Raw genomic sequence first — 13,269 nt, 5'->3', positions numbered from 1 at the left:
CCTTTCCCTTATCTTGTATCTCTTGCTGCCACTCAGCAGCAGGAAAGATGCTTTTTTTTCCTTAACATTTGTGAGGGAAGGACATTGCGAAATCAATCATGGCACAGCAGGATCGGGATTTTCATTAACAAGTTAAATTTCTGCATCTACAGTAGACCTACCAACATAAATGTCAGGTATTTGCACTTCTAATCTGCAGTAAATTAATACCTGTTACCTGTAGGCCTAGGACTAGACGTAACCCCTACTTTGCCCCCCCCCAATGGATACACATTTAAATCCTTCAGACACAGTAAAAGTTCACTAAGTATATGAACAATTAATCTGTTGGTGCTGCTGTTATTGCAGCATGTTGTCAATACCCTGATGTGATTGTCTCCGCACACTCATGTAGCTGTAGAAGAGGAAACTCAGATAACCACCACGCCTACCTCTCCATTAGCTGCCTGCAGGCTCAGTTGTCAGACATCCAACATTTCTGTACAAAAGAACCCATGTTCCTTACAGCCTGTGCCCCTTATAGAATGGAAACAATCTGCTTGGCAATATGATGGAAATCTGTATTTCACTTAGCACACATCTTCAAAGTATAAAAGCATTTTTTTGAATCATTTGAGTGGATCACGTTATTTTTACATAATAGCAGATGCCCATTATTGTGGCAGAACACACTTCAGTCTTAAAATGCCAAGTAGACCATAGCACAGTTAACTGAACCAAATGGCTGTTTAATGACTTTATTAGATAGTTCACAAGCTAATTCAGTAAAGCGAGTAATATTTATATTACCATGTAAATATTAAATATACTGCTAATATCCCTCAGTATCAATATCCCCTAGCTCCTCCAGCCAACAGACCATATTTCTTTACTACTGACACAAAACTGATTTACTTTCACAGCTAAGAAATTTAAAAATGGCAGTTAGTAAGTCCAGCTCATGCCCTCGAGACATTCGTACGCTGAATAGAAAGTTGTTTTTTTTTTATCGCACAGGCAGCATCCACAGTCCACCTAAACACAAGGGCTAACTAGTAATTGGTCCACACCAAATGACCTCCCTTCCTTCTATGGAAGTAGATAAAGCCTGTGTAGATAAAGAAGGGGTCATAACAGGGGATTGAGCCACTAAAATCTAAACCGCTGTGCAGGAGCATGTTTTATGTGAGACTGGGGGGCAGCTGGTAGACCACTGGTAATTACTGGGAAGCACCACTGCACAGCCAGTGGTCCCTCACACATCAATCTGTCTTCTTCTGGCTCTAATGAAATGCCTTTTAACATCTGATTTGGTTTTAACATCACTCCACTGTTGATGTGGGTGGGGTTTCGATATGAGAGAGTGGGGAAACTGGGGAAAGTGTGCAGATATATATTACTCTCTGATGGAGAAGCTGCAAGATGCAGGTGTAGATAATTGCCCTGAAGAGCGATAATGTTTTCATTATGCGTGTGTTTGCATGTTTTAATGCACCATTTTCCGTCGTGCGTTTCTTTCTCGTCTCCGTTTCAGCACAGCGAGATGTCTGTTTGATGGATTGTGTAGATAGTATCTGATGACACAGGAGAGGCCTATTAGAAATTCATAGCAGATTATCCACACAACTCAAATGATAATGGACATTGGGGACATAATAGCTGTCGTTGGCATTTTCCAGCAGTTCCTGTGATGTCTTTGACTTTATTATAACACGGTTTCACCCTTCTCATTCTTTCTTTCTCTTTCTCTGGCTTGGAAACAATTCCTTAAAGAGAAGCTAACAATCACATTGTTCTGTTTCTCCTTCATGCCAAAAGCTTTCATCTGATCACCCCCCCCCCAGACACACACACCACACCACCCCACCCACCCCTCCCCCACCCCTATCAAGTCACAGCGACGAGAGCTGCTCGGAAGAAATGAGCTCTCACATTATATCAATATGAGTTCTCTTTGAAGAAAAACTGTCTTCATCAAAACAAATCTTTGACTTTGTTTTTCAGCAATTTCGTAGCTTTGCAGTTTCTCACAGTCGTTCACTTTTTGACAAGAACCTAATCACAAGTGCTTGCGAGTCTTTCATGGTATTTCACCAAAAACAATTCATTTTCAAACATGTTCTGCAGTGTCTAATGCCTTGGAAGTCTAGAAAAGTTCTGTCACTTCACAAAGTGGTCACAACTATCTTGCTTTGTGCTTCTTGAGACAGAACATGCTAAACACTTGCTAATGTCCTCCTGTACATATGTTTAGCATTTTGTCAACGCGTCAAGGAAGTAATACTGAATGATACATATCAGAGATACATGTTTGCATACAGAATAACATGTTTAAGCAATTTCATACTTTATAAAGGAATTTAGTGGAACCAACACATGTAAGTTTTCATTATTTACCTTTTGTAAATATCAACGTTGACGTGAGATCTTGAAATTATGGCTTTAATAAACTCTTGAGGAAGTGTTTTTAAAATATGTTAACACAAACTACACCATGTGTGACGCCCTCATTTATTTTCATTACTGATAATTGACTAAACAACACAAAATACAACGCATGTATTAATAAACCGATTCATAAATCACGACTATATTTCAACTAAAACTTTAGTCTGACCCCGTGAGGTGGGACTCAGCAGGCCGACAGCAGGATGCGGCTAACACATCTCCGCGCAAGATGGTAAACACTCATTAAATTCAGCTCTGCCTGTACACACAAACATCTGCAGTTTGTTGCTGTGGTGAGTCAGTGGACCCTATCCAGGCACCGAGGCCCCACTGCATGCCAGCTCTTCTACACCGTGCTCCACTACTCACCATGCAGAGCCAGCACTGGTGCATCCTAAACAAATAGAAACTTCTTTCTGAAGCGAAAGAATGGCTGCCAGGTGATAGGTGGTAGGAGTGGGATGTGGGAGCTGTAGATTCAGCGCAGAACCTGCTTATAGCTCACATATGTAAGAGCATATCCCTAAGTGTTTTGACAAAAGCCCTGGCTCTCGTCTTCTTCCAGTGGAGGTTTCACAGCCTGACATCACAAGCTTTGGGAAGGCAGAATTTCACCGTGTCACATTGTCAGTGCTGTAGAGCCTGCTGCTCGAGTCTGCACCGAACACACAGAGATGCTCCTCTGAGGAAGCGGTGGTTTTATTTCTATCCATGCTGGAGTGATTACATCAACCTGGTGTGCGTGATGCGTCTTTAGAGAATCGTGCACCTGCTACCAGAATTCTTTAAACTAAAAACCTTGATTCAATTAGCAAATCCTGAAGGCCTCACAAAATGAGCTGTTTCACGAGACGCTGCATCAAAACAGTAGTTAAACTTCACATCTGGACACCTTCGTGTTGTGACAGGCTGTCTGAAGCTGTGCTTGAAAGCACTTCTCTCTCATACCTCCAGCTCTTTCTCTTAGTGTTGCCGAAGCTGATGCTACTGACGTGGTGTCAGAAGTAGTGCCAGCGCAACACCAAGCCTCTGGGTTGCAGGCCTCTCTAATGAGCTCCCCTGAGTGGTTACCAAGCTGATGGAGATGGCCCGTCCTCTCCCATCCCCCTCACTCAACATGCTTGACTCTAATTTGTGGGAGAGGAAAGAGACAGACTTACAGGACACAATGCTTTGGTCAGAAGAGAAGGAAAAATAATAATCTATTTCCGCCTCATCAGAATGTGAGGCCCTTCACCCCAATTAGAATTTCCTACACAGGCTTGAGGATTACATCAGCCAGTATGTCCTGAGCCTGAGGAGAAGAACATGTGTGAAGTGAGAGGTGTCAGGTGTTGTTTCTGGAGGATTCAAGTATATGCCAAATATGTGCTAGCTTTTCACCTAGCACCTTTTGATCATTTTGTTGGCTCTGAATAACAAAGTGCTCCTCATGTTCCTAAGCTCAGAAGGGCCCAAAGACTGGAATCATGACTCCCTCTACTGGCGACTTATCAGCACAGCCACAAAAACAACAAATCTGCTGAGAGTGGCAGATGGAGAGCAGCTACCTCATAGCTTTAGCTTTTTTCTGGTGTTTTTTTTTTTGTTTTTTTTTCACACACAAACCTTCAGGAGGTAAATGAAAAATAAAACTATTCAAAAATGCTTAAAAAGGGAAAAAATTGAAAGCGCCTCAAAAATGTCCCTACATTTCCAATAGATATTATATTTTGCATGGATCTGCATGTTGCCAAATAAAGTTACAGTAAATCTAATTACAACTAAATAGTCAAGGATGGTAACCAAGTACATTTACACAGTTTACAGATACTAATACTTTTCTTATTTCTTTCCATTTTATGTTACTTTTACTTATACTTGATGACTCCACTAAGTTTCTTAGACAGTTTTATAATACTTTAATACAAATATATTTACAACAAATATAATAATAGCAGTTGAAACTCGAATAAAGAATTTGAAGTGGTTCTACTTGTGGTAGATCGATTTTAAGGCACTAACTTGCTTTTACTTGAGTATTGACTTTGTGAAATTTCAGCAAAATCCATTCTAACTTGGACCAGTCTCCTTGTAGTTGTGCCTTTATTATGTGATGTCTACATCTGTCCAAGTCTAATTATTAAAACAAAAACAAAAAAACATGATGTTTCTTTCAATTAACTGCTACATCCTCTCAGAATAATTCCCCAGTAAATGAACAACCTAAAATGTTTTTGTGAATGATTTTTATACACAATATTTATTTTAACATTACATTAACATGCAGATTATAATGGAATTTGTATTTGCAGCCCTTGTGACTTTTGCTGGTTATTAAGCCAATTCAAATGTTCCAGTGTCATTAATCGGTTAATAGCTGCCACCATCAGCACATAGCTTTTGGTGATTTAACTTAGAGGTTATAGAGCCTTTGAGGAGTGGAGGTTGGGGTGAATGGATGGATGGGAGACAAAAGACAGGACTTTGAAATGAATGTGTCTTATTTCATATTGTTAGTTAATGTTTTGCATTATTAAAAAAAAAGACTTTTGTGCTTCAATGTACATTTACTGTATCAAACTGCATCCAGCTCTGATAGTCACATGGTTAGTTTAGCCTGAAAAAACAGAAAAACAACAGAATTTAAAAAACAATATATATGTATATATATATTATATTTGTTTTTCCTCATCTGGGTTATATCGGATGGGTGAGGGAGACTTAGTGAGTAATTGCAGTGAAACTGAGAGCGTGGAGGACACATTACACTCCCCCAAGCCCCCATGCTGAACGGCATTCACTGCATCTATCAAAATCTTTTGTGCACTCAGCTCTAATCTTTTTACCTTTAAAATCATAGTCACTTCAAACTTTTACAACAGAGAGGAGGTGATGGGAGCATCTTCTCCACACAGTGACTTATTAAGCACAGTCTGATGTATTGATTAGATGATGTGAAGTGTGTACTTCACATCTGGTGAAGGATTTTCTGCTGTAATGGTTTTTCAACCTGTTCTGATGATGATGTCAGCTCTTAGGATAAAAATGCAGAACATAGAAATAGTTGAGGAATGCTAAGCACTTCACTAAAAAGACTTTTTGTTTCCTTAAAGCAATTCTTTTTATTCATTATATGATTTCTGTGCACTTTCATTTCACCATATAGCTAAAGGTGTAGAAAATCAAGGGGCCAAAAGTTTCCCCTAACTGAACTCAGGTCAGGTTTTGTTGATTCCACGTGCACTGCATTAACCCATCACACACTTGCTTCATGTTGCAATGTGTGAAACGGTGCTGCTGATCCCTGAACTGTCACAGGCTGTCCTGCTTGGAGAGGCTTATGGTGAAAAGGTAACAAACTGCTTTATCCTCATTAGCATCATTACATTGTGATGTGCCTCCAGCTATTGTTGTCTTTCTCGGTCTCAGGGCCTCCGTTTTCTGTCTCTGTCGTTTTTCTACGTTCTGCTGCACAGACTACACGCATTTTATTCAATTTGCTCGAGAGAGATGCATGCGAGGAAACACGAGGTGATGCAAAAGTGGGGAGTTTCCCTCACATTATCCATGTACTGCTGGATGTTGTGCTGCCACAAGCACTGTCTTTCAGATGCTCTTGAAAACAGTGCTGATTCTTAGTTCATCCCATTTAGTGTTCAGTGGAATTTTGGGGGGCCAGGATTTCAGTTAGCATCAGAAGTTTACAGACGACTTTACAGGTAGTTGTTGTGAGCAGGTAAGATGATCATTTATTTGGGAGATGATAACATTTTTCTGCATTTAGTCTTGGTAAATGTCAAAAGGACAATTAGAATCAAAAGCAAACAAGAAGGATGCAGGGTTTACTCGTCAAAAACAATTTACTGCTTCTTAATTATACATTACGGTGTATAATACCGTAATGTCTGACATCATTTAAGTAATGTGGGATTAGATTTGTAGACACAACCATGTCTCCTTAACCAGTGATCAATCAGCTTTAAAATCGTTTCATTAGGGGGCCTGGTGGCTCAGTGGTAGAGCATTAGTTTAGGATGCAGAATCAAATCCCACCCCACCAGGTGTGGCCCCGCCCAGCCAGCGAGGGCCACCCTGGTGCTGGTCCCAAGCCTGGATAAAATGGGAGTATTGTGGCAGGAAGGGCATCAGGCGTGAAAACTCATGCCAAATCAACATCCGGACCACGTTCTGCTGTGGCGACCCCTGTAGGGACAAGATGAAAGCTGTTGATCTTTTGAACTTTTAAGTTTACAGGGACTGTGGACAGGCTTAATATACAGTAAAACACTTCACAGAGGTTTATCAACTTTTAAACAAAGCCGTGATCTTTGTCTGGAAGAAGTGTTTTATTCACTAACACCTAAATCAAAATAGAACCAAGACAATTGTACTATGAGACTTAACATCCATCCACACTGGGGGTCAAATACTGACACTGTAGAGTGACACAAGTTCGTGACTTTTCACATCAGCATGATTAGTTAAAAGATAAAACCTTGCCCCTGCTTAAAAACCTTTAGATGGGAATATCTCTCCCCTCCTGCTACCCCTGTTCTGTGTCATGGGACGCATCGACTGATGGTAGAGCATATCTCTATTATAATTTGTATGTTGTCTCTTAGAAATGACATTTATTATAATATTTATGCCGGCATCAGTGAAAGGAACTGATAATTATGGAGGCATATGATTTGAATGGACATGGAAGTGATTTATATCCTTGTAAGGGAGAAGGTGGTACAGGAAATATGAGTTTGAAAGATGAGGGCCTTTTCCAGACAGGAAACAAAAAGTCACTATCAATTTGTATTATGAAAAACTCATTTGGATTCGTGAGTCACCTTATCATTGTAGCATATCTTGGCTTGTGTACTGCCTTTTTTCAAATCTAGATGAGAGCCCTTCCAAATTTTTGTCATGTACAGTACTAACTTACAACTTAATAATGGGTCAGAACCATAAAGCCAAATGAATTGTCCATCATTTATTTTGATGCTGCTTAAAATGGGCTTACATTAGTTACTGGAGCTGCTCTACATTTTTCTTTTCTTGCTTTTTATATGGATATATTTTTGGACCATACAGACTGGGAAGGAAAGCTTAAAACCTCAGCAATGTTTTTATAGTCCAAGTCGAACTAGCTAAACGGGGACACCACCTGTCAGAAGGAGCCATTAGTGGGAAATCCCATTACCAGTAATCCTATAGACCCAGGGGTAAGAACACAGCATGTAGTCTCCACTCTCTCCTTCTAACAGTCGTTCGTACCTCAGGGCACTGCCAACAGTCACCCTGCTGCATCTGTCGTTGTGGCAACAGGCCTGTGAGTGCTAAAGGTTGGAAACGGGGCACGACCCCTGGCAGATTTCCTGGCAGATTTCCTCCCAGGTGGATCGAGACGCCTGCTCAAGATATTAATGCCGCTCTATGCCAGCTGCAGTCTACAGTCACACCAGTAAGTCTTATCATCCTCTGAGTTTCTGATATTTCTGAGAACGTTTGCTCATTTAACAGACCTGCACTGTCCGATTCATCAGAGTGTGTGGAAACAAGCTTTCACCTTGTAATATGTGCTGTTGTATTGTCGTGAAGTAGAACTGTCAATAGGTCACGGAGCATGTCGAGGTTTTGAGCTAAACTGTTGAAGGCAGGGTAGACGGTTGGATGATTTCAACATCAAGATCTAATACCAACATTTTTTCGAACCATCTTGATGATCAACAAATACAGTAACTGCAGTGCAAGTAAACTGAAACTGTGATTGTGTTTTTGGGGGGGAACATGGACTATGTTCCGATCTAACATATTCTTTGAAGGAATGATGATTAAAAATGAAACTGAAATTAAAGGAGGTGTTTGGGGTGGATAGCAGGGGCACAAAGCATGAGTCATGATTGTAATTTAAGCAAGAAGAGCACTTTGGTTAAAGCTACACTATGAGTTTAAGCAAAGGCTAGGATGAGATTAAAAAAAAAAATCAGTCCAAACTGCTCCACCCAGTGTTTTGGAGCAACCTTATTCATTGTGATTTCATAATGACAACTACCCGAAGTGCTGGGCAGAATGTAGCAGAGCCAGAGAGGAAGGGTTGGGAGGTCGAGTTGTTATAGTTATGTTATAATGATGTATTAGTAACAGATGGGATGTTACATACCACATAGATTTTAAGCATAAACCGCACTTTTGTTCTAAACTTAACCATATTCATTTAGTGCCCAAACCTAAACCATGTCTCTTTGTGCCTGGACTCAACTAAGCCACCATATTTGTAATCCAGTGTGTTTTTCGAGTGACAAGAATTGTGTCAGAGTCATCATTCTGGTGACATTTAAAGAGTCATCAGGTTCCACTGGTGAAGTTTCAACAAACACTTGCTGCTTTCAGAAAATGCTACTGTTGTTCACAGGAGAGGGCAGGGACAAACATTGTTGATGGCCATGAAGATTGGAGGCCTTTTAGGTTGCAAATGTAGCTTTCAAAATACCTTCAGGGTACAAGTTTTGAATTTACATACTGTAGGCATCACTGCAGCTAGTTGTGCTGCTAGTAAATCTCTCTTACCCAGGTTGCTCCATTCATCTGTAACTGCTTATCTTGTTTAAGGTTGCAGGGGAGCTTTTATTATTCACACCAATGGGAGTCACACCACTCACGCAAGGGGAGAACAGGCAAACTCCACATAGGAAGGTCACGGTCAGCCAGGGATGCAAGCCCGCAACCTTCTAGCTGTGAGGTGCCCCACAGGTTACGCCATTCAGTCATTTTGTGTTATTCAGTGAGGGGGCCTGTTACATTTGTTACATTTTGTTCTGCATCACTGCTTGTTTATCATTTACCTTTACCTTTTTTTTAATTTCCCACTTCACTGCCAAAGTCTGCAAAGTTTCCCCGCAATCAAACTCAAAGCAGCTCATCACATTAATTACTGCACCTTCACCCAGGGAGGAAAAAAATCCAGTCTGTGAAATGATTTAATCAAAGCCGTGCTGCACTCTCTTGGATCCCAGTGTTGTGTCTGTCTCTGGAGAGGAGTAAGTGCAGAGAAAAACCTTGACCTTGCACCAATGGCAACGCAAGGCAAGGACTTGCTGGGCTGCATCAGGCTGGACACACAACTCTGCTAAGAGCAAGGGGAGGGGAGGTGTGTGTATGTGTGTGTGTGCGGGGGGTTGGAGTGAGAGGGGAGGGGCTGAGAGAGAGTCATGTGGAAAGAGTGACAGAGCACAGAGCACAGGAGGCAGATGGAGAGAGAGGGGGGTGGGCAGGGTCCAAGTTGTCTCTCTGTGAAGCTGGAGGTGAATGTGTAAGGATGGTCCCGGTTCCTCGCTTTCATCCTGCCAGTGTGGACTGTGTGCTGGTCTGCTCGCTGCCTCTCTCTGCTGGTAGGGCTGCTGCTTTCACTCCTTATGCTTCTGCTGTGTTGTTGTGATTTGTCTAACATTGTCTGCTAATATTTAGCATTTTGCTAGAAGCACTGTGTGTCTGTGTGTGTGTGTGTGTGTGTGTGTGTGTGTGTGTGTGTGTGTGTCTGTGTGTGTGTGCATCTTGTGTGAGGTGAGAACAGGAGAGAAGAGTGTATATATATATATGCATATATATATATATATATATATATATATATATATATATATATATATATATATATACTCTGTGTACACCCACTGTCCAGGCAGGTGTCTGGCAGTATGACTGCAGCAGCTGCACTTGCATGCCCCCCACCACCCTCCACCCTCTAACCCATCTCCCTCCTGTAGTCTGATGTCATGGCAGCTGACGTTTGCGCTGGAGGACACCCAGATCTAACTGCAAAGTAGAGCTGAAGGGACATTTCAACTTTTCAGACAGAGCCTGGACTGTTGTTGTCCTTTTTTTCTCTCTCCCCCTCCCCACGCATCCCTCTCTCCTTTCCCGTCATGCAGAGACTGCTGTGTCCTCCAAGCAGCTTTGCAAACTGGTGAGAGCATCGATTGCTGTTTTCTTTGTTGCCTTTTTTGTGCTGTTTTTGCTGAGCACAGGTCGACCGTGTGATGAATCCCTATTGATCCTTTAAACAGACCCTGGAATAGTTCATTACATCAGGCGGCTGTCCGCTGACCTAGACAACATTCAACTTACAAAGTGGAGGGACTGTGCCATACTCCCCATTACTGCAAATGAGATGGAGGGTCAATTGCATGCTGTCACTCCTCAGCCGTACATTTCTCTTCATAGTTCATATCTTAATATAGTTTAATAGGGTTTAGCAAAGCACACATTAATTCACCAATAATGAGTTTGGGGCTCTAGCCTGCAGCACAGGATTATGTGTGACTTGTGTGATCTTGGTGGATATACTTCCATCTCCAAGGCCAGATCTGTTTTTCCAGTTCTTGGTTTATGTCCTTAGGGGCAGGATTTTCAGGTTGGGTAGATTATGCAGCATTAAGCTGCTTGGTATCAGATAATTCTACAATGATGAAATCCTCTGTGGTTATGAATTAAAAAGCTGATCTGTGCTGTTGTTTTCTGCTCACAAGTATCTATATGTAGTTTACTGCATTAACAGTTTAAGAAAGAGGACATTTGCTTTCTTGTGCATCCTGCCTGCTTTGAGTCTGCAACTCAGCTGTGTCTGGCATGAGAAAACTGATGAACCAAAAAGTGTGCAAAGAGGATGACACATCTAAATCTCTGCTGGTGGAAAAGGAGCCTCTTCTATCATGTAAAGTGCAGCCAAGTTTTAATGCAAGATATATCAGCATGTGTTAAATAAGTCATGGGCCCATCAGTAGAGTTTTCAGAAGGAGTATCTAGAGCAGAGGAGAGGGAGCCAGGGCAAGTGTCTGATGAGTCATTGCGCATTTCGAAAGCACTGGGCAGGGCTTGGTCCAGCCGGACAGAGGCTCACTTGGTCTGCTGGACCCTCAGCCATTATCATACGAAAGAGACTCCACTCCAGGATAATGAATCTGATTGGAATCCGCTGAGGTCAAACGGAATCCAAATCAAACCCACAGAGTCAGTGAAGCTGCTACGTGACTAGTTTTGATCTTTGATAAAAACTAGTCACCTGGCTCATATCGAGGATAAACAATTAGGGTGTTAAAGTGATCTCATTTCACATATGCTCAGCATAGATGGCTTAGCAGATTTGTTCAAGAACTCATTGAGTCGGAGCATAAGCACCTGCTTGTCATTCTTTGTGATGCTAAACTTTGTAAGTTTAAAGATCAGATCTCACCATCCACTTCTGCTCCTTCCGATTGGTTGTTGTTTTCTTTAGCTTTGCTTCTTTCCAAGTTTAAACTTTCATCACATGCCCAGCAGGAGGTAGTAGCCTGCGGAGGCTAATGCCCGGTCACTCTAGAAAACACTAGAGAGAAATATATTTGCACCCCCTCCCCCAAATAGATGGTGCTGGAAGCCTGGTGATATAGTTGTTCATTGGGTTTGTTTGGTTGTGGCTGGATTTTAACCTGGACTAAATGGAAGAGTAAAACACTGTCAGGGTTACTATACATCCTTATAGTCTTGTACTGTACACTTCCATTTTACAGTGTACACCCTAAATTTGGATACTAAGTTTAGTCACAATGATAATAATTTATTGTTGTGTTAAATGTTTCAACAGCATCTTTTGGGTCCTGCTGTTGTTGATTCTTGAAAGGTTTTATGACCAAATTGTGTTTTAATGTATTTTAAATAATACTTTATGTACTCCCAACAACATCCAGGTAACCATGAAAGCTTTTCAGAAATGACTACGGGACATATCAATTTCACAAAATTGTAGTTCTGAGGCTCTGCTTCCCATTCTACCTTTGCAGATTCTGCATTCTGAGATCAAAGTGGTCTACTGGGATAATATGGTGCTATGAGATCTTTTACATATGATGGTGTCTGACCGTTCAAAGCTTTATATGCAAGAAGCAGGGTTTTAAATTCTATTCTACATTTAATGGGAAGCCAATGGAGAGAAGCTAGTGAAGGTGAAATATGATCTCTCTTGCTAGTTCCAGTCAGCACTCTTGCTGCAGCATTTTGGATTCATTGCAGGCTCTTTAGTTACTGGGGCATCCTGAAAGTAGGGAATTACAGTAGTCCAAGCTAGAGGTGACAAATGCATGGACCAGTTTTTCAGCATCACTTTGAGACAGGATGCTCCTAATTTTGGCAATTTTTCCGTAGGTGGAAGAAGGCTGTTCTAGAGATTTGTTTTATATGTGGGATAAAGGACAAATCCTGGTCCTGCAGTAAGATCTAATAGCATGAGTACAGAGACGAATCCATTATGTGAGACCAAGAGAAGATCGTTGGTGACTCTAAATCCTGACTGAAAGTCTTCATACTAATTATTGCTGGTGGTCATATAATTGTTTTGCAACTACTTTTTGTACGCAATTGAACTTGAACAAATCACATGCCTAATGAGAAATTAATCAAATTAATATTCCAAACTTAATTCTATGTGTTTACAAATTTTATATTGAAATCTTGATGAGCGTGTTCATATTCTCAGGTGCTATATTACTATTTATTTATTTATTTGTTGCATCAGATTAAAAACAGCATGCTCAACAAGATGCGAAAGGGATTATTTGGCTTTTATACGAGGCTCATCCTCTGTGCACAATCCAGTTGTTTGCCTCTCAGATGGCCAGGGATAAGGTGCAGCTAGTCCGCCCAGTGTGCCATGTGGCATGACTAGCATTGACCCACTGGGTCTCTGGATTGGTGTCAGCGGGTTCCCAGTAGGCCCAGTAACATGTGGCAGAGAAAAGCTGCAGGGGATTATTGTTCTGGTGCTTGTTCTGTCTCTTCCAATTAGTCCAACAATTACTGTCAGCAGGCATAACATTCTGAAGATGCTGCACATTGTGG

At 41.3% G+C, this 13,269-nt stretch overlaps 1 protein-coding gene across 7 annotated transcripts in view; it reads left to right on the top strand.

Annotated features, from left to right (window-relative positions):
• The window catches only part of iqsec1b (IQ motif and Sec7 domain ArfGEF 1b), a 165,968-nt gene that overhangs the window by 112,568 nt on the left and 40,131 nt on the right, over positions 1-13,269 (top strand). Inside the window, exon 1 of one of the 7 annotated variants that reach the window (XM_067503765.1) lies at positions 9,645-9,791. The exons of the other annotated variants lie outside the window; for them this stretch is intronic. Within the exon in view, the coding sequence (XP_067359866.1) occupies positions 9,709-9,791 (83 nt within the window). The 5' untranslated portion in view covers positions 9,645-9,708. Of the gene's footprint in view, positions 1-9,644; positions 9,792-13,269 lie in introns of those variants that run through there. 7 annotated transcript variants of the gene reach the window in all.

Source organism: Channa argus, chromosome 5 (genome assembly GCF_033026475.1).
Source record: "Channa argus isolate prfri chromosome 5, Channa argus male v1.0, whole genome shotgun sequence".
Classification (NCBI taxonomy): domain Eukaryota; kingdom Metazoa; phylum Chordata; class Actinopteri; order Anabantiformes; family Channidae; genus Channa; species Channa argus.
Note: the sequence above shows the minus strand (reverse complement) of the source record. Positions and strands in the feature narration are given on the sequence as shown.